The sequence below is a fragment of the Platalea leucorodia genome (genome assembly GCF_965183815.1).
Source record: "Platalea leucorodia genome assembly, chromosome: 15".
In the NCBI taxonomy this organism is placed as follows: domain Eukaryota; kingdom Metazoa; phylum Chordata; class Aves; order Pelecaniformes; family Threskiornithidae; genus Platalea; species Platalea leucorodia.
This window is the reverse complement of record NC_138837.1, coordinates 9,249,384-9,269,986: the sequence shown is the minus strand read 5'-3', so window position 1 is coordinate 9,269,986 and position 20,603 is coordinate 9,249,384. Positions and strand designations below refer to the sequence as shown.

Genomic DNA, 20,603 nt, shown 5'->3' with positions numbered 1-20,603 from the left:
CCAGTTGCAAAGCAAGGGGGAGGCCAAGGAGTTTTGCAAGGGCAAGAGAGTGGAGGATTTTGGGGGCAGGAGGAAGGCAGAAGGCAGGTTAGGCAGGGGCCAGGTACCATCTAGCTTGCCATGGGGCTGAAGAGGTTGGCACAGTTCTAGCCTCAGATAATGCCACAAATTCCAATAAGAAATGGCTGCAAGTGCAATAAAACAAACAAAACCCCTGTAAAAGCACAAATAACCCACACATTTAAACTCAAGAGATCCAAGCAATGAAAGGCAGCAGTCTCAAGAGCCCTCAAACCTTGCAGGATCCTCCCAGCCCAGCACTGCCATGCTCTGCAAATACCCATGGTGCACCTCCCAGCAATGGGAGCAACCTGCTTCCAGCAGCCAGGAGACTGATGGGGCAGGAAGATCTGCCGATATCCATCAAAAGCCATCCAAATCTCATATCCCACACCCTGCTCCCAAAGCTTCCCCATTCTGGGGTTGACTTATTGTTTTTGTGGATGCTGCTCAGATGTGAGGGAGATGTGGTGCAGCATGACAGGTGGGTGATGGTGGTGAGGGGACACCCACGGTAGGATTTTTAGCTGCGTGAAGCACGGTACCAAGTGAATCCCTTGAGAGCTGTAGCAGTCAGCATCTCTGCAAACCTGGGCAAGGTATTTGCAAGAATCAAGTCATCTGGCATTAGGGGCCTGTAGCGTAAGAAAGGAATGAAGGCAAGAATGTTGTTTGGTTATAAACAACATAGAAAAAAGGGAGAGATTTAGGATTGGCTTTTCTCTTTAATTGTTAATGGGGTCATTCTGTCCCAAACAGTCCCCCAGAGCCGGGAGAGGGGAGGGCAGCTCCCCACAACGAATTCAATTGCCTGTCAAACACATGGCAGTCATAAAAGGAAAATAATAACAATAATCTGTATTTCCTACTCTGGCTGCCAGGCAAAGATCCAGCCACTTCAAAGGAGAAAACCCATGTTTCCCCGGTCTGGCCTCACCTGACCAATGTGTGAGCAATCTGGAATCCCCATCCAAAACAAAGCCCCTCCTTTGGTGGCTTGTTTTCTTTCTCCATTACTGGAGGGTGCCCCTCCAAGATAAAGAACAAGCATTCTTCCATGCCAGGAAACCAGAAACATAACCCAGGGGCCATGGCCACATTGGGCAGCTCTGGAAATGGATGCTGGCAAGGTGTAGGAGAAAGCTCCTGTGGGACTGACTGGTGTATGAGCCAGGAACCAGAGCTCCTTCTCGCAGGGGTCTCCACAAACAGCCAGGACCCCCCAGGATGTGGGGCTCTGGCTCTCTCCAGCAGGGAAAGCCCAGCTCTCGTAACACAAAAATTTTGGATATGGTGGTAAGAGAAGCTGCAGAAGCAGAATAGATGGGCCTGAGATGAAGAGAAAGGGTGAAAACTTCCCTATGGCTGTGAGCTGGAGCAGTATGCTCTGTGGCAGTTCATGGCAGCAGAGGGCTTTGCTCAGTCTTACAAAATTAGTGAGGAGAAGAAAAAAGCCACCACCATAAGCTGAGAAAGCTTTCGACCAAGACCTAAGGACTGCCTGCGGGCGACTCCTGATCTTGCTCTGAATGATCTTCCTGAGATTGCCTTCCCAACAGGGAAACACAGACAAACATCTTGCCAGGATGTCCAGAAAGCCCCTGCAAGACTGCATGAGTGCAGAGAGGTTCCCCGCTCCAATGCCAGCCCCATCCCCACCTTCAGTCTGGTTCCTTGTCTTTGCAGGCAACCTGGACATGCACACCTCGCATAAGCTGACCAGGCTCCACCTTAAAACAAATAAGGTTTTTAATCACCCAAAGCAGTAGCTGTTGCAGAGCTTTGCTCCAATGACAGGTGGAAACCTTCTTCCTATGTTCCCTTACCTAGGGAGGACTGAAATTAGGTATTCCCAGCATCCTGGGGAAGGAGCCTTCACACAAAGGTAAATCTCTGCTTCGGTCAACAACTGGCTGCCCCTGACATGTCATATGAGCTTCTTTAATAAATTTCATCCAAAATCCTCATGCAAAACACAGCAGGAGGTTTTGCCTGGCTTTCCATACAGCAGTAGCATCACTCAAGGTCTCATGTGCTGTTTTCTGAAAGACATCATTAATTCACCCAAATCAAACCCCATCCTTCACACCCCTCCACCTTGCCCAGAAGCTCCTGGAGCATGGCTTGAATTGCTGACAAAGACTTTGCCAAGCACAGAGCGCTCAGTCCAAGCCTGAGCTAGGAATGAAACTCCAAGCCAGGGAAGTTTCAGGTTCCCCTGGAGAAGTTTTTTGCTGCTTAAATGATCTCCCTAAATATTGCAGGCTTCAAGTTATTTCCATAGGTGTGCAAGGCAACTTAAAGTGTCCTTTCAAAGGCTGGCATGCAATGCAGTACTCACTGGAACTGACCAGTAAAGCCCTTGAGTTGCTGAGGGCTGACCTTCCTCCCACACCCACCATCCTGTAGCATTTCAGACTGACCAGATCAAATAGTCGTTTCAGTCAGAAGAAACTCCAACTCACAGCTCTCCTACCCAAAAAGGGCAAACCATTTCCTTCTGCCACGCTGTGTTTTTGTATTTCCCCTTCCCCTCAAATACCCATGACTGCAGAGACCTTCAGAAACCTCTCCTGAATGAAGCGGTTTTGATACCTCATGTAATACCTTGGCTCTATACACCATTCTCCACAAAAGCAGCAGCTCCCAGCCAGACGGGGCACAAGATGCATCACCACGCACCCTTCTGCACCAAGAGGAGCTTGCCCTTGCAGCTACACCCACCTGTGTAGAGGTCCGTGTCCGTGTACTCATCCACCTTCTTGTGCTGCAGGACATAGTCAGACACCTTCGTCCCAATGGCAGGCTGCACATCCAGCCACTCCAGAGAGACCACAGTGCTGGAGGGCTCAACGCTGGGGGAGAGCCGCAGGCTGGGCAGGAGACAGGAAAGAAACCAAATAAGACATCAGCTCCCTTTCCGGGGAGGAATCCACCTCTGCAAGCAGCACAACCCCAAGCAGGGCTCACACTCATACACAGGGATGGGCAGGCAGACCCACGAGGACAGGGGGCACAAAGGGAGAGCAGGTAGGTGAGCACCGAAGAGCTTCCAGTTGAAGGTCCGTTGGGTCTAGCCTACTGCAATGCGTATCCTTACCTCCTCCTGGCCCTGGAAAAGCCTAGGTCATGCAACTGCAACCATGCAACCCCAAATACCCCATCTAAAGGAGCCTTCATCTTCTGGGAGAACTACTGAACTTCAGCAGCCCCATGGGGCACCAAGGACCAAAAAAGAAGGGGAGAATCCAGCTTAACCTTCATGCAACCCAGTGGGGTTGAGTGTACAGGAGGGGAAAGTCCAGTCTGCATCGCCAGAGAGCAAAGGCAAGGGAGGGGCAGGTGTGGCTGTGAAATTACCCAGCTGCAAGTGAGCAAGCCTCTGATAGGTGTGAGCAAAAGCCAAAGCAGGGCAGCTGTGCAGGAGCTCCTGCCCAGATCAGGGACCACGTGCATAGGGGTGAAGGCAGAGCAGCTCTGTGCTCCTGGCTGTGCTAGTGCAAAGGCATTCGTTCTCTTTGCACTGGGGTAAATGACAACACAAAGTACAGGGCTACAGGGAGTCCAGCTCCAAACATACAAGTGTGCTTGTTGAACTCAGGATGGGAAATGAATCCCCTCTGAGGATATTGGCTCACTAAGGTGTTCTGCTCCTTGTGACTTGCTGGAGCCAGTCTTCCTGCTTTCTCAGCTAATTCCCCATCAGTTTGCTCCTGATTTGCTTTTGCTCTGACAAGCCACAATGAATTGCATCGTAATTCCATTTCTTTCAGCATTTGAAATCCCATTCTACAAGCCCTGCTAATCAGGTGATGAAAATCTATAAGGAAACCTTCCAGGGCCACAGCCGGAGCCAGGATATCCTAAAGGCATCAGTCACACAGTGAGGAGCGCTGGACTGCGGCCCCAGGGCTCGAAGGCGAGAGGAAGGAGGTGCCCATGGGCTGAGCCTGTGGAAAAGGGGCTGGTGCCAGGGGGCCGTGACCCGCGGGAGGGGCTCACGCTGATACGTACACAGGTGGAGGGAGAGGGCTGCAGTTTGGGAGTCCGTTCTCATCGAAGGCGTTGAGGTCACACCTGCACCAGTCTTCGATAACATCGCCTTTCCCTGAGCACCAGTATGAGCTCATCAGGGCTCCCTTGAAAGCCTGACATGAGAACAAAAAGCGTGAACACGTGTGCTAAAGACTTCGGGAAATCTGGCCAGCAGCTTGGCCGTGCGGTGCTGAGCATCAGGGGTGTGTGTGCACAGAGCCCCGGGATCTGGAAATATGAGGGAGTCCTCTTCAGCTCTGCCACGGACTCCCTGTATGGCCCCAGGCAAGCCCCTTCACCTCCCTGTGCTTTAGCTCCCGTGTATTGAGGGATGCTGGTTCATCCCTGGGTGCTGCTGCTGGTGTGGGGACGGGGAGAGTCTGCATGATCCTACAGAGGGGTTCTCCTGTGATGGAGGACTGAGCTGCCTGAAGAAACACAAATGTAAGCCTGTTTGTGACACTGGACATCATATTAGGGTACCTTTACGCTGCCGCTGTGCACAATGGAACTCTTCCATGTGCCCATCCCATAGCTGTTGCTGTCCCCACTAAGACTAAAGTAATTCCTATATCCCCAACAACACAGACCACTTCCATCCTTCTCATAGGTTTGTTATTCATACGAGCTGCCCTCCTGCAAGCAAATTGCTGCTTTATTCACTTGCATAAGGAATACCCACAAGCAAAATAGCACTATCTATCTGGAAGAAAAAAATAAAATCCTGTAAAATACTTGCAGGGTGTTCCCCAGTCGGACAGTCTCCCCTCCACAGGCTGTCCCCAGCCTGACCAGGAGCCCTCCCGACTGCTCCTAATGATGCCAATGGATCCCCAGAATAACAGCTGTTCATCTGCTGCGGTCTGAGGCTGAAACACTTTGACTGAATTCCCAAAGCCCTCCAGGTCTAACCCCGCGGTGTCTTCCCTGTGTTCATCCCACAGCTCGGGGCGCTCGGTGTCGGTCCCCATGCTGCAGGATGGGACAACGCTGGCTCCGTACCCTGCTGTAGTTCAGACTGCATGGATTTACGGTGGTTTCTCCCACTACCCTTTGCCTGTTGTGCCTGATTAAACCTTCAGCTTAGAAGACAGTATCTCTCCCTGCACACACACGGTCAATGTTCAACCCAACCCTGTGAAGCCACAACACCCTGCCAGAATAATCCTAACACCAAAACTTCATCCGCTAAAACAAACCTCTTTGTAATGCTTTTGACCTTTTAAAAGGCACATTTTGGGGTTGAAATGCCTTCACAGGTCCTCATCCACGTACAGCAGCCTCGCTGCCAGCCTCCGCACAGCCCAGCTCGCAGCAGCACTATTCTGCCCATTCAAAGCCGCCTGCGGATGCCTGGCCCCAGCGATACCGCCCACGCTGGCAGGTTACGCCTTAAAGATAAAAACATGCCCTTTGAGGAGGACAGGGATGGCTCCAGCAACTGCGGCATTTAGCAGAAAACTCTAGGAAAAGCGCCATCCTGGGGAGGTTTCTGAAAAGAGGAGGTATAAATAGAGCCTGACGTCAGGGCTCCCATTGTCCGGGGTTTTGTCGCTCTCCCCAAACACCCCGAGCACCTTTAACGTGGCGCCTCGAGGCTCTCACATCTGAAACATTTTCTGCTTCCAGGCATTTACAAAACGGGACTGTTCCAGAAGGGGGAAAAAAAAAAAAAAAAAAGGAAAAAAAGGAAGGAAAAAACATGTGAAAAAGAGAAAATGTGACGTTGTTTTATTTTGTTCTTGAGAATGTAATTGAAGCGCTGGGCTGGAAAGGGCATCGCAAAGAAATTGGAGAGCAGGGAAGACAGAGAGGAGTTTATCTGACACATGGATAAATGGGTGCAGATACAATTCTGTAGAGAGCAGCAGGTCTGTGCAGGATAGAAATAGAAAGCCATGAACGTAGATGGATGGGGAAGTGTATGCTCTTCCTAGGAAGCAGGATAAATGTGTATGTTGTGGGTACATGTGTGCACAGACATGCACTGTGGGCGAAGGCAGATGTTGGGTGATCCCTGGAAGAGCTGCACCATCACACCGATGGCACCGCTCTGCTGTCACCCTGTCCCCAGCCCTGACCCTCGCCACTCTGCATGTCCCTCCCTGGCCCCTAACCCAGCTCCTCCCTGCACATCCCCAGCCCAGAGAAGAAATCCCGCCCGCCCCATCCATGCCCTTTAGCCAAATCCCATAGTCAATGCCTTCCTTCTATTTTCTTTTTTCCGATGCTAAGTGCAATGCTGGATGAGCAATCCCCTCTGCTCTGCCTGCCCAGCCTCGTGCACATTTTAATTAGATCCTGCAGGTACCCAGCAGTCATCTGCCTTGTGTCAACCTTCACACAAATGAGGTTAGCTAATCGATGCGTCCTTCAATTGCACTCATTAAGGCGAGCGCACCTACGCACACTAACCGGGTTACTCGGAGCACGGCTAGCCCCTGGTGCTGGCTGCTGCCTCCATCCAATTTCCAGCAGCCAGCTGACGTCAGGGACAGGCTGGGGTGGCCGAGCAGCCAGGACTCACCCTCCCTCACTTTCCAGTGGGATTTCGAGCCAGTGGTTTCCGGGATTTTCCTGTCGGTGCTGGGGAGCGCGTGTTGAAGGGTGGGGAAGTGGCAAGAGTGAACTGACGGGGGGAAACAGGTAAGATCGTGCAGAAAGAAGGGATGAAGCTCCTCACATGAGGATGTTCACCCTTGCTTTAGGAGGCTCTACACTCTCTATGGGGACACCAGCCTGCTCCTGGGGGACATGCACTTGCTCCACAGAAACTCCAGGACAAACGAAGGGTCACAGTGAGCTTTGAGGACTCTGTGGTCCTTCCAGCCCTCAAGCCAGGTAAAGCTTTTGCTGTAGTTCAAACACAGCCCACCTTTCCTTCCCTCACCTCTCCCAGCCTGGTCCAGGCTCTGGATGCAGCAGCAGAGGCTGCTCTCAGGCCCTGGTAGAGATCAGCAGCCAAAGCCGCCTTCCCTTGCAAAGGCTTTAACCAGCCCAGCCCCAAAGGCATGCTGCAGGCACGTGCTTCCCCACATGTGGCAACCATGTGAAAACCTCTCCTTCCCTTTCTCCTTCTGACAGCATAGCTAGGGAGGTACGGGACTGCTCACACAAACCCAGGGGAATGGCAGCTGCCACCCAAACCAGGAGCCCAACAGCACAAGCAGACCAAGAGCAATGGACAAAGGATGCAGCAAAGGTGCTGAGACCCACCCCATGGGCAGCTGCAGCCTTTGGGAGAGCTCCAGGTGGGAACACACAGGGACCTCCCTGGTCTGTGCTGGCTGAGGACCACCTTCCCCTCCTGCCTTGGAGTGGGCACTTTCATATCTCCTGTCTTTCCCTGCTGCCATGCTCGGAAGCGTGCAGCAAACACTCTCCTCTCCACCAGGAGACAGCACATATAACAAGACGACCATCTCCAACACGACCATCTCCGCATTGGATGCTTCAGCATGGTGGTCACGCCAAGCTACTGAGCTGGGAAAACCCAACAGGCTCTGCAAGTGTGAAGGGCTTCCCAGGAGCAGTCCTGCCTGCTGGGGATGGCAGAGCAGCCCCCAATGCACCATCCTGCGCTTGCCAACCACTCCCCAGGATCTCAACGCCCCTCCGTGCCCTAAGGCAATTTTATCTTTCATTTAAAAGTATCCAAATTGTATTGTTTCCCTGTGAGTCAGCCCATTTAGTTTATGTCCTTCAGTGCCAGAGGGGAAATTTATGAGATGAGAAACTGGCTCGAAACGTTTATTTTCTAGATGACGAGTCATGCCATTAGATATATAGCATTATGAATCATAGGAACAGCATCTAATTTGCTCTTAAAGGTATAATAGGTCTGACTCCCCACACCCATACACACACATATATTGGATTGATAGTTCCCCCATAGGATGGCTAGTTCATTTGTTTTGACACAAGCAAGACTTACAGGACCATAAAGTCCCATCTTACCATAAGTTAAGCCTATTCATAAAAAAAATATTAGGGAAACGAATGATCAGCTAAGCACATTTATCCTACACTCAATTGCATATGGATCTTTCTCCTGTTGTTATTTGTGCTCAGGGGGAGGCCATTTGGCCCCGTTTTACAGCTTAGACGCTCCACAACAGAATATAGGAGAACATTTCCTTTGTCCTCTGTTAGAGCTGGCTGATGGAGAGAGAAGCATTAAGTTATTTCTGACCGTGGGTTTTCTGTTAACATCCCCGGAGAGGTAAGTTATAGGACATGAAGGAACCTTTCAGATCAGCATTTGCAGGACTCAGCACACACCACAGGGGCTGGTGTTTCCAGATGGGGTACTAGAAAGGGCATGTGTTGGGTGCGTATCTGTGAACATCTGGTCTTCTCCATGGCTGACAGGGATATGAAAACCTGGCTCAATTGTTTCTTTGAGTCTAGGTTTCTTTATGGTTGGTATGCACACCTCAGTTTCTGGAAAAATTAAAAAGGAAATACAGGGAAATGAAAAAATAACAACAAATGAGCATGCAGGCTGGACATAGATATGCTGGAGATATCAGAGATGACCTATGAGCTGGCAATTTGGTACATTTTGGGTTTTGCAGTAGTTTCCCTGCTCTTTGCTCGCTTGTTTGTTTTTCTTCTTCTAAATGTAGAAGGAAGGGAAGAATAGTGGAAGCAGGCTGGGTCATGCCAGCGGACAGGCTCAGCCTCATGTCCAGGGACACAGCAGCCAACAGAGACATTCTGTCCCTTCTTGTTAGCAGGATGGAGATGGTGCCTGCACACCACCACCACCACCTTCCCCCAAGTGCAGGCAGGTGCCACCAGCAGAGGCAGATTCTGTTCTGCTTACCAGCAAATCCAGTCACCCACCGGTGCCACCCCATACAGCGCCTGACACAACAGGGCCACTGACCGGAGCTCCCAGATGCTGCTGTGCTCCAGGCAGTCTGTAGATAGCAATACTGACTGTTCATCAAGGGAAAGAAGACTATGGGATGCAGGCTCAAGCAGGGATTTCACATCCTGAACAGGATGCTACCATGATGATAGGGTGGCTGGAGGAAAAGCTTCCCATGCCCTTACAGTAATGCTCAGTGCCTTTCACAGGAGACAAACGCTGCTCCATAGGCTAGACATCTCTGGGAGGAAGGAGGGAGGGGGGGAAAGGAGGAGGAAAACTAAGGATTTCCCAGGCCAGAGACTCTTTCCACGATCATGCAGTTCGCGTCTGAAAGTCTGCTCCAGGTTCAAGGCAAAGGAGGATGCAGTTTCCCTACTGCTGTTGGCAGGTGATCTCATCTTGTGCTGCTCACACCCTCCCTGCCTCCGGCTGCCTGTCCCCGGGGAGCAGGATCACCAGCACTTCATCCTGGGAAGGCACATCAGCGGTTTGCCGGAAAGGTCAGGGTGCTGGAAGGGACCCAGGGTGGGCAGCATCCTGGTTTCTGTTATTTATGGGATCTGAGGGAGCAGCAGAGGACACTGTAAAACCTGGCAGCAGGGGAAATAAAAGCCTTCACGTTGCAGCGAGAGTCCCATCCCGGGGAGCCGGCTCCGCTTTCACACCTTGGCTACAAAGCTCCCCATTATAGCACAACCGGGGCGGTTACAATGCGGCTATTCTTCCCCTGGTAACGCGAGTCGGATGTGGGCTAGAGCTGCAGCAGGATGCTCAAGTGTGTGAGGAAGAGGACAAGGGCCAATTAGCAGATATTAAAACAAAGCAAAAACAAATAAAAAAATCCACACTCCAGACCAAAACAAAAAACTCACCTCAACGATGCAACCGCTGTCCCCATTTGCTCTGGCTCCCTCTCAGCTTTGGTGGTGGAAAAAGAAATCCCTGGCACCGGCTCACCATGCCTCAGGGGCTGCTTCAGGGAAGCCACATATGTGCAGGGAGGATCGTTGTCCTCCAGTAGCTCTGCTGTCTGGTGCTGTATGGGGACCAAAGTGAGCCCATGGCCTTGGGGACACCTCTTGTGCTGTCCCCATAGAATCCTGCAAAACCTCATCCTCCTCCTGCCAGGCCCAGATGGACAGAGGACATCAGGAGAATCAGCCCTGAGATACAGGGCAATGGGAAGGGCCCAGATATCTGCCCTCCTGAATGGGATTCAAGGGGTACAGCCAAACTCTTCCCTGAAAAATAAGTCTTAGTTTGACTTCTCCAGCCCCTGCCTCGATTCCTCTGCCTTCTCCTCCTCCACCTCTGGCCCTTCTCCTCAGGTGTACGTTTCTCCTAGTCCTGCTCAAGCCTGGGACTGATCTCCTCCAGGTCTAACCTCTCTGGTCTCCACTTAGAGAGGTTAGCTTCCCTACGGGCTGAACCAAGACAGCTGTACGGACAACTCCTAATGGAGTCAAGGGCTCCTCTCCTAAGCACAGTCATAATTTCAAAGCCAGCAGCAGAGCCCAGATGTTGCCCAACAAGGCAAGCTCCTGCTGCAGGAGCACAGGGTCTCAGGACACCAGCACCAGGATCCTGGATTTCTCAGCTGTCCTCTTTTCCATCTGCTCTGCCCTTTGAGGGCAATGCTGCCACCAAAGTGGGGGTCATAGCACCAGCAATCCACTTGGATACTCCAGCTCCTTGCCGAGGGGCTGGAGACCTGCAATGGTGAGCCCAGTCTGCACAAACGAGGGTGGGCTCCCCACTGCCCTGATGGACAGGTGGTGATGAAGGCACAATGAATGCATTTCCCCCCCATTCCCAGACCTTTAGGCCATCCATCCTGGTAATTCAGGTTGGTGTAAGTGCACAGAAGTGCTCCAGGTACACAGCCAGGGCACAGCTCCATCGCACTGTGCCTTACCAACAGCAAGTGAGAGACAACCCCAACCCCAAGTGAGAGACAACCCCAACCCCAAGACCCAACCAAGAACAACCAACAGAAGACATCAAAACCAGCTACACTTTGCAATTCTGCTGAAATACAACCATTGGAGCAAGTGATCAGCAAGGGCACAGAGATCAGCTGGACCCAGGAGAAAAAGCAACACCAGTTTGTGCAGCTCCCTCTGAAACTGCCACCACCACTTTGCCATCATCTGCGTGACCAGCTAGCCCGCTCTGGGGGGAGGAAGGACACATGATCCCATCACCATCAGTGCATCCTCAGAGCGAGCTGAAAGTAGTTTGAAGGATGGAGAATGGGACAGATGAAAGAGGAGCTCTCCCCTCTCTTTGCCCCCCCTTGCCTTCTGGCCCATGATGACTCAGTTGCCCATCTGGCTGGGCTCAGGCAGTTGCTGGAGCTGCAGCGACGCTCCCCTGGGACAAGAGCACGGGCTGGGCATGCTCGCTGCCCGCAGCTCCCCTGGTCCTCACTCCCAGGTGCTTGGCCAAGGCCACCCTGCCAGCCCGGGGACACTGGAGTGCTCAGCGGTGGCCATGCTTTGCTCAGGAAGAGATGGCTCCTTGGGGCCAGCGGGTGCTCACAGGCAAGGGGTGGGAAGGAGCGATGGGGAATTTTGCTCCAACCTCGAGAGCTGCTGTCCCAGCGGGTGACCCAGCAGGGGCTCTGCAGGCTCCCGGCACGCAGGCGCTGCTGGCACAAGCACACTGTGGTCCACACGCAGGCGGTGAAGCAGCTCTCACTGAGAGCCCCGCTGGGGTCCCAGCCACACGCCAGGCTCCTGCCGAGGCTGACAGGGCCGGCAGCGTGGGGATGTGTCCCCCAGCAAGCCCCACATCCCCTCCACACTGTGGGCTGGGTCATGTGTGCTGCAAGGAGGCCGTTGCTGCAGGTAAATGCTGAGATTACTCAATTTTTGAATTAAATCAAGGTCCTAGGGGTCTTCTAAAAATCCAAGTTTCACATCCATTAGTCTCCTTAAATACAAACAACAGGGGTTTGAGTCCATTTCCCACTAGAAGCGAGATTGATCTCTCCTGCCCCCCTTCCCTGAGCCCCCCTTGCCACGCCACCCCCTAAGCACTTCTGCAGCTGGCCGGGCTGCTCTGCAGGAGCGGCTTTGTGTTTGCTTCGGGTTTTTTGGGGGAAAGGAACAGACCACAAACAGGAGGGACCATGCTGCCGAACACGCCTGGCCCTTTCCTCCCCACTGCTGACCACAGCTGCCCTGTGGTCCTGGCCACGCACGTGGGCATCCCCATTGAAGATGCTCCTGGGTGCACCGAATCTTCCAGGTCTCTGTGTCACTCCCCGGGCTGGTGCTGGCAGTGGGAGGGAGCGAGGAAGCACGGCATCCCCACTCCTCCCGGTGCCTCTCAGGGTTAGCTGCCTGGCTCGCCTTTCTGCAGTCCAGTCCAGGGGTCACGGAGGTTTGTAGAATATGCAAACCTGGGGTCTTGCTCTCTCAGCCTGTGCCCGTTGGTGGATGCCAGGGCTACGCTGGGCAGTGAGAAGTATGTTGCCCATCCCATGGGGTGAGGGCAGGCAGGAATATGTTGATGGTGGAGGAGCAAGGCCACCACAGCCTGGCACTCTCTCTAGGGTGACGTGCGGCAATCCTCTCCTTTGGCTCCAGGGCGTTCACTAGACAGAAGCAGCCAGGGTCACCACGTCTCTCTTATCCCTCATCACATGCACTCAACAGCATTCTGCCCTTGGGGTGTTAGGGGCATTTTGCCAGCAGAAAGACCCACAATGGTTAAAAACTCTTTGCTGCTGGGCCTGGCCAGCCACTGACACTGATGGAGGTTTCTTCCACAGTCCTGCAGTGGAGAATCTCCTCCAGCCTTGCCTGGACACAGCAGCGGAGGGACCATTGCTTTGACCACACTGTGCTGTCTGCACTGCTGTGGAGCACAAGTGAAGAAGAGAGTTGTGGACAGACGGCATCTATCAAAGTAAGATGCAGGTTCCAGGAACATCCACAGAAGTCACTGCCAAGGTCACAGCTTCTCTGTCTCTTTACATCTCTTCAACTCATGTTGTGAGCATTTAGAGTGAAGAGCAATGGAGCTATAACAGCAATGGTGCTATAAACCTACTTGGACTAGTTTAATCTCACCAGTTGACTGGGACCAGTGGAGAGAGGACTCGAGTACTGCCTCTGTTCCAGCAAGCAGTTCTTCCTCTGTGAAACCTTCCACCCACAGCCACATCAGCCATAACCACTATTAAAAAGCCACTCAAGAAAGACCTTCAAAAGGTGCTTGGACTTTCAAACACATTTCCTTGACCCTGGCAAGCTCCTTGCCCACCCCAGCACTACCAAAGTCCCCAGCCAGGCTGCAGCTATTAGCAACTGCGCAAGTTCTCCGACCAACGCCGTTAAACCACAGGGAGAAACAGAAACACCTCCTAGCAGGGGCTCAATCCGTGAAGTTTTCATTGCACGCAAGAAGGAAAAGAGGGGCCATCAATAACTGGCAGTGCCCTGCTCTGGGCACGTGAAACGCTGTTCCTCCCCACTGCTGAGAGCAGGAGTGATGCTTGAGCAGGACTGGGGAGACAGACCAAACCCCTACTCATCAAACACAGCTGAGAGCTTCCTTAAGCTCACAGCACAAATGCCCCCAGACAAATGTTCCCTGGGCAGCAAAAGGCAAAACTTGACTCCTGGAGCCCTTCTAAATTTCAAGCCCTTGCTTCAAAGCAAGAAGAAAACAGCAGTTCCCAATGACATGGAAATAAAGAGTTTTCCAACTTATTTCATGTGGGCAAAACAATATATTTTCACCTAATGTCCCTCTTGGAAATGGTCAGGTTTAGATGAAATCAAACATGCATGCATAGAAAAAAATCGCAAATCAGCCCAAGGCAGACACCCAGCATGGAAACTTAAACCCCAGCGCTTTAGAGTCTGGCAAGGTCATCAGCAACCAAGAGCAAGTACAGTGCGGTAGTTGTAAATTTTAAAAAGTGTGTAACACTGCACTGAGGCAGATAAAAAGACAAACCTACTAAAAAAATCCCTGCACATACTGAAGTGGGCAAAATGTCTTGACCTGTGTCTTGCCTCATCTCTGCTGCTAGGCAGAAATGGGAAAACTTTCAGCAAACGTTACAGATGTTAGTATCCACCTTATTAATGACCTTGCTTTCTCTCTATACACGTATATAATTATCTTTGTGGACATATATGCAAAGAGAAAGACCTTCGTTGTTTACAATTATTATTTAATACTATGGGGGAATTGCGATCTGTTTGCAGTTCCCGTAAGGTCAGCATTTGCTGTATCGATTGAGCATCATCCACATGAACAGGCAAAAGCAGGCAGGGGAGTGCTCAGCCATGAATGCTGCGCTCGGAGGTGCAGGACTTAGCTCAGCCCAGGCATCTGCAAATCTTGTTTATGCCACAGGCAAACGCCACTCTGCTAGTGCCTGGGACCCCCCCCAGGCCTCCTACTTGATGCTGAAAAAGAACATTTCATCATCCAGACCATACATGAGATGCTCCTGACAGCACCCACCCTTTGGGAGCCTATCCCAGTGCACAGAGCAAGGAAACAGTTTAAGCCGGCAGCTTTCCGGCACGCTTGCAGTGGACCAGGGCACAGCTCTGGGTCTTGGTGACAGGGTGATGGCCCCATGGAGATGGCGGCTTCCCACCGCCCCCAGACCCCTGCTCTTTCCCGGTTGCCCTCCCTCCCTGCTCATGGGGGAAAGCAAGGGGAAGGCCATGCCCCCGCCTCTGCGGGCATCCCTTGTCCCCAAGCTCACGATGCCACGAGAGGTGCAGGGACACGTCCTCACACAGGCAGCACTAATCCCACACCAAGCCATCCTCTCTGGGGCACGGGCATGGCTACCATCAGCTCCGTCTCCTCCGGAGAGGCGGGTGCAGCTTTGCCCAGCCCAAAACACCCAGCAAAACCTCCAGTGCTGAGAGGTGAGGTTTGTGCCATGGTGGCAGCGAGACCCTCTGGCAGCAATGGATTACAGCTACCAGGCACTGGGACTCATCCCGGCCTGTGGCACCAAAGGGCAGCAGAGGGAGGAGAGGGAGAGAAATAAATATCCTGCAGCAGAGAGGCTGATGGAGAGAAGGGCGAGAAGCAAGCTGGGGAGGAAGGGATGGAGGTAGCAGGACAGTGGATCAGATGAAGGTTTAAGAAGTGAGCAAGAAGGGGAAAGGAAAGTGCTGGGGATGACGTGAGATAAGGAATTCATGTTGAGGGAATGGGAATGGGCAGGAAAGAGAAGGAGGAACAGGGAAGCCAAAAAGCGCTCCCCCTGTCCTGCTGCAGCAAGGGTAGGGATGGCCTTGGATGGGCTGCAGGGACAGGGAGGATGAGAGGGCCTGCCATCAAGAGAAGCCCACAGCCAAAACAATGAGACCCAGCCCAGCTGCATGCTGGGGGGTCAGAGAGGACAGAGTGCACCCACCTGGCCCCCCACCCCAGGACCTGCCACTGTGGATGGAGCAAGGTGACCCGTTCTGGCAAGCGTTGCTCGCTGCCAGCTCCCGGTGTCCCCTTAGCACTTGCTCCAGCAGCATCCTCTGTCCTGCAGCTGCCCGAATCCCTCACCCTGCCACCTCTAACCCCAGCACCACTGATCGAGAGCACCCTGGGGTGAAGGGAGAGCAGACTCACACACAGCACCCCTGCACAGACAGGCTCCCTGGGGGTGCCCCTCCATCTCTGGGTGAGCAGGTGGAGGGAGGAGGAGGAGGAGGGATGCATTGAACACAGCCCTCTGGAAAATGGCTGGGGCTTCTCTTGTTTGGTGGCTTCATTGGAGTTCTGTTTGTTAGCATGTTTGTTTGCTGGTTTTCCCGGCGCCTCAGCAGAAAGCACAATGCGGGCTGTCCTCCAGCTGCAGCTGATGGGGCCAGCCCTCCGCATGAGCCAGGCGAGGGAGGGAAGGAGGCTGCTGCTGGTGAAACACAGGCTCCAGCTTCCCAGTACAAGGAGGCGCCCCAAGCGAGCCTGGCAGGGCAGGCAGCGTCGGCAGAGCTGGGGGGAGAGGTGAGGAGGAGGGGACATTGCAGCCAGGGCCAGAGAGGCAGGGTGGCATTGCCACCTGGGTGCGGGGCTAGGAAGGGGAGCTGGTGGTGAGCAGGGTCCACGGAGATCCCCCAGGTCTTGCTGGGCTCTGCTTGCTTTCGCTGTTACCCCTTCCCCACTGGCTACCCTACCTCTCGTACCCCAAAAGGAACTGCCTTCTTGCAGATTGCTTCTGGGAAACACGTCTTTCTTGCCTGAAGAAAACCAACTTTCCCACTGCTCTCCCTGTGCCTGTAATGCCTCATCCTAGCACTGCCTTGGGCATGCTAGTAACGGCGGGTCAATGGCTACCCAAGAACTGCCCAGCGGGAGAAGCAGGCATGGGTGGGGAAAGGATGCAGGATGAGGAAATAGTGGGAGAAAGGGAGTTTGAGGAAAAGAGCTGGAAAGAGAGAGGAACTGAGGTATGGAAGCCAGGCATGGCTGCATGGAAGAACAAGGAAGGTTGATAGATGGGAAAGTACAAACAAGATCACGAGGTAGACAAGGAGGAACAGTCCCCACAAGGGATTTGGGTGCCAGAAGAAGCACAGGGGCTCTTTTGCCCGTGGATCTGGGAAGGGGGTGAAGCATCTTTCCTGGTGGTCACGCACCCATGTGCTAGGATTGCTTCCCGACCTGCAGCCCTCTGCGTCCCACCCACAGCTGTTGCGTGCTGGCTCACTCTAGGCATCTTAATCAAGTGCAGGCTCAGTGCTAGTAAGTGACTTTAAGCAGGTCTGTCATTTTTGGATTTGGGATTGGGGTTAGAGTGCTGCGGAGGGGGGTGGCAGCGAACCGAGAAAGTGGGAAATCAATGTCCATAGGATTAATGCTGAAGTTCTTGCAGGAGGGAGAGGAGCCCAGCCCCAGGGAAGGGTGACCTCCAGCTTGGCTGGTCCCTCCTGGAGTAACAGTGACCTCCTGTGGCTGTGGGACTGTCCCAAGGGGCTGGTTATTCCCTCCCTCTGCACGGATGCTTTGCAAAGCCACGCTGGAGCCCTACAGCACTTTGGCCATTCCTTGCACAGCTACAGCTGAGATCTCAGAGCCAGGAGTGAAAGACTGACCTGATGCCTGGCTCCTAAGACCCCTTCACAGGATGCATCCTGCACATCGCTGTCTGCTGTGGGCGGACACCAGAAATGGCCTTGGCCCCAGCTGCTCACAGCATTGCCTTCACCATCCTGAAGGCAGGGAGACACAGGTCTGTGAGGGCTGTAGGTGGTGGACAGCAGGACCTGCCAGCTCCATCGCTGACACCGTCCTGAAGCGTTCCCCACCAAACGTGCACAGGAAAGCACTGCCCTGCTCCAGGAAACCCAACATTTAGAATCACAGAATCGTATAGGTTGGAAAAGACCTTTAAGATCATTAAGTCCAACCATTAACCTAGCACTGCCAAGTCCACCACTAAACCATGTCCCTAAACACCACATCTACAAATCTTTTAAATACCTCCAGGGATGGGGGATCAACCACTTCCCTGGGCAGCCTGGTCCAGTGCCTGATTAACATTTCAGTAAAGAAATTTTTCCTAATATCCATCCTAAACCTCCCCTGACTCAACTTGAGGACATTTCCTCTTGCCCTATAGCTTGTTACTTGGGAGAAGAGACCGACCCCCACCTCGCTACAACCTTCTTTCAGGTAGTTGTAGAGAGCAATAAGATTTATGCAGACTAAGGCAGGCAGACTTGAGAAGTGACTAAGGCAGGATCATAGTGGTGGAGCTGGTCTATCACCGGCTCACTCACCTCCCTGGTATCGTTGTCCTGGATCAGAGCGTACAGTGGCACCACTCGGTTGATCTCCAGCAGAACTGGCGTAGGGCTGAGCTGCTCCTTGCCGGGGCGCCGGCACAAATGGCAAGTGGATGGGCAGCGCCCTTTCTCCTCGCAGTGAATCTCCACACCTGAGATGAGGTGGTCATCAGACAGCATCTGTGCTGTCAGCAGGCCCGAGAGATAAGTAATGAAGGGCATGGATTTCAACTCCTTCTTGTTTCCAAGCTCAGTTGTTTCTGGTTTAGGGAGAGGGAAGAAACCAAACAACATTAAGTAAATCTCAGAACAGTCATCCCAAACCCAAACTTTGCTGTAGCCAGGATAAACACAGCTGCTGAAGGTATAGGCCAGGTGGGAGCAGGAAACCAGAAAGGTCAAGGGGCGAAGGAGAAAAACAGGACTCGCAGGTCACTGCTTGGGAGTGGGTAGAAAGTGTGAGCATTTCCAGCTTCCTTTCTTGTAACTCGCATGTTCACTTTCCGCACTTTAAAATGAAACAAAACCACCCAAGTATATCTTCCATGCCAAAGAGAAACCTCTCCAAAGCAACCAGGTCAAAGAGCTGAGTGTCCTCATCCCTGCCCCAACACCAGCCCTCTCTAGTCCCTGTGGTCCTTAGCTCTCTTTGGGTGACACATTATCCAGGGCACTGAGATGGACCCAAAGGAGGCTGCAAAGAGACTACATTGTGAGGTGAAGCCCCTTGGCAGAGGGGGTAAGCGGGTACCGGAACAATCTCACCACATGGGGAATAGACGGAGGCGTTTCCAAAACCAAACTGTCAACACTCTGCTTTCAGGAAATATTCAGGCCTTTGAAACCCATTGTGAAACTTCCTGGTGGTCTTAACCACAAGAAGATAAACCCAGAGAGCCTTACTTTGTTCTGCCTTGGTCCAAATGCTCGCTAAAGACAAGGAAAGCATCGCACCTGGTAATACCCTGAGCGAAGGAGCCAGGACTCCCATCTTTGCCTTGTACACTTCTATTTAAACTCTTTATCTATAGACGCTCCTCTTGGGTTGATCGAAGAATGAGGGCTCGACCTTCATAACCTGGTGACAGACCTACAGAAGAAAGGTCTTTCTCCATCCTGTGCCCAAATGAGGCCCCCGACACCGTGAGCTGGATGAGTGTTGCCTCCAACAACCACCTCCCAGTCCCAAGAAGGAGCTGTAGAGGAAGGAGGATTGTCTCAATGCCCTTGGCTTGCAGTGACATGCAGCTGATCTGGCAAGGCACAAGTCAATTAAAAATGCAAGTAAACACAGTATTCATTCATGACTCCCGAAGCCCTTCAGGCTAGGGACAGCCCTTCCCTGCTGTCTGGCTGTCAGGGAACACTTCTGTGCGCAGGATCAAAGCTGTCATGGGAAGAATGAGCAAATTCCAACCAACCCATCTTTCAGTGGGATAAAAGGGGGACAGTTGCTAAAATAAATTAAAACAAGGCTGTGAGGAGATGTCTCAACATCTAGGGAGACACTGGTGTACACAGACATGGAAAATGAGAGTCGGAGCTGGTTCTTGAAGAGATTATTTTCTGAAAGAGCAGCTCCAGGCAACTTCAAGCCTTGTATGGGAAAACCATGAAGCCATGATAAACTGGGTGGCTCAGACAGAGCGAAGCTACAGGATGATACCATGAGCCTCTGCTCACTTCTGGATAAGAGTAACTTTTTTTTTTTTTTAACATCGCTACTAAACTACATTTAGAAGAGAAAGAAGGAGATGACAATGACACTTCTGGGCTGCAAAGCTTCTTCACCAGACCTCAAGCAGTGATTTCAGCAGTTCTCCATGGGGAAGGAAGCTTTGGAGCCATGCTTTAAGGGAGAAGATGAACATAAAGCTGAAGAGAAAGTGGAATCAGTTATCTCATGATTGGCAATAGGATATCAAACCTTCCTTCCTGAATTATTGGCTTTATAGCTAAGAATGATAGACCACTAGCATGAAATGCCTGGATGTGTCCTTAACGCAAGCTATAGCTTAGCCTAAGCTTAGCTAAGGTCTGTCTGGAGATGTGGCAGACAGTTTCAAGCCTTTCTAAAAGGCTTTCTGAAAATCATTGTTCAAATTGCACATACAGGCTTCCACCAACACTTGGAAGAAGATCTGGACACAGCGCAGGCTAGATGGGCAGCATGGTCCAGCTGCTGGAGCACTGCTCTGGGAATGCCTTGTTGGAGGCTCCGTTCCAAGCTATCTGCTCTGTGCTTCTCCCCCTGCGTCACCTATCCTCTCTGCATTGGAAGCACAGGGCACACCATGCGTGTGTGCACAGTGCTTGTGGTCTCAGGTGCTCTTCGAGTACAAACAAGCAGTAAGGAGTGGGATGAATAAGCAGGAAGAGCAACCTCCCTTGGTCCTCCTCAGTTATGGTCTGTGTTTGCAAGGAGCAAGCTGAGGCAAGTAAGGAGGAAAATAAACATCTGAGCAAGAATTTTCCTCTGCAGGAGAGCACTAGCTCTGGGGGCTACACCAATTGGTGTGCTCAACAGTCTCCCTGCATTGCCCCATGCTGAGGGACAACACAACTGATGCAGCTGTAAGAGCTCAGACTCAAGTGTTTGCCTTAGCTGCCCCATCCAGGAATACAGATGAAGCTCCGTGCAGCAGTGCTCCACCAGACATGTCACCTTGGGGACGGAGAGGACACGGCTTCCCTGCAAATGGTGGGCTAGACAAGGAGAGCCGTCCTCCAGCATCCACTCTGACAACACAGCCCCTTTAGCAAGAAAAGAAAATGAACACGAGCTCATCCAACATATCCTGCACCACCCTCTGCCTCCTTCACCCATCGCTCCCAGGAAAGGGCACTGTAGCCAGGGGTAG

General features: G+C 52.4%; 1 protein-coding gene across 1 annotated transcript in view; it reads right to left on the bottom strand.

Annotated features, from left to right (window-relative positions):
* ASTN2 (astrotactin 2) overlaps nt 1-20,603 on the bottom strand; it is a gene marked incomplete at both ends in the record, with an annotated part of 359,009 nt that overhangs the window by 87,049 nt on the left and 251,357 nt on the right. Inside the window, 3 exons of the mRNA XM_082327894.1 lie at nt 2,785-2,933; nt 4,075-4,208; nt 17,737-18,002. Of these exons, the coding sequence (XP_082184020.1) occupies nt 2,785-2,933; nt 4,075-4,208; nt 17,737-18,002 (549 nt within the window). The remainder of the gene's footprint in view (nt 1-2,784; nt 2,934-4,074; nt 4,209-17,736; nt 18,003-20,603) is intronic.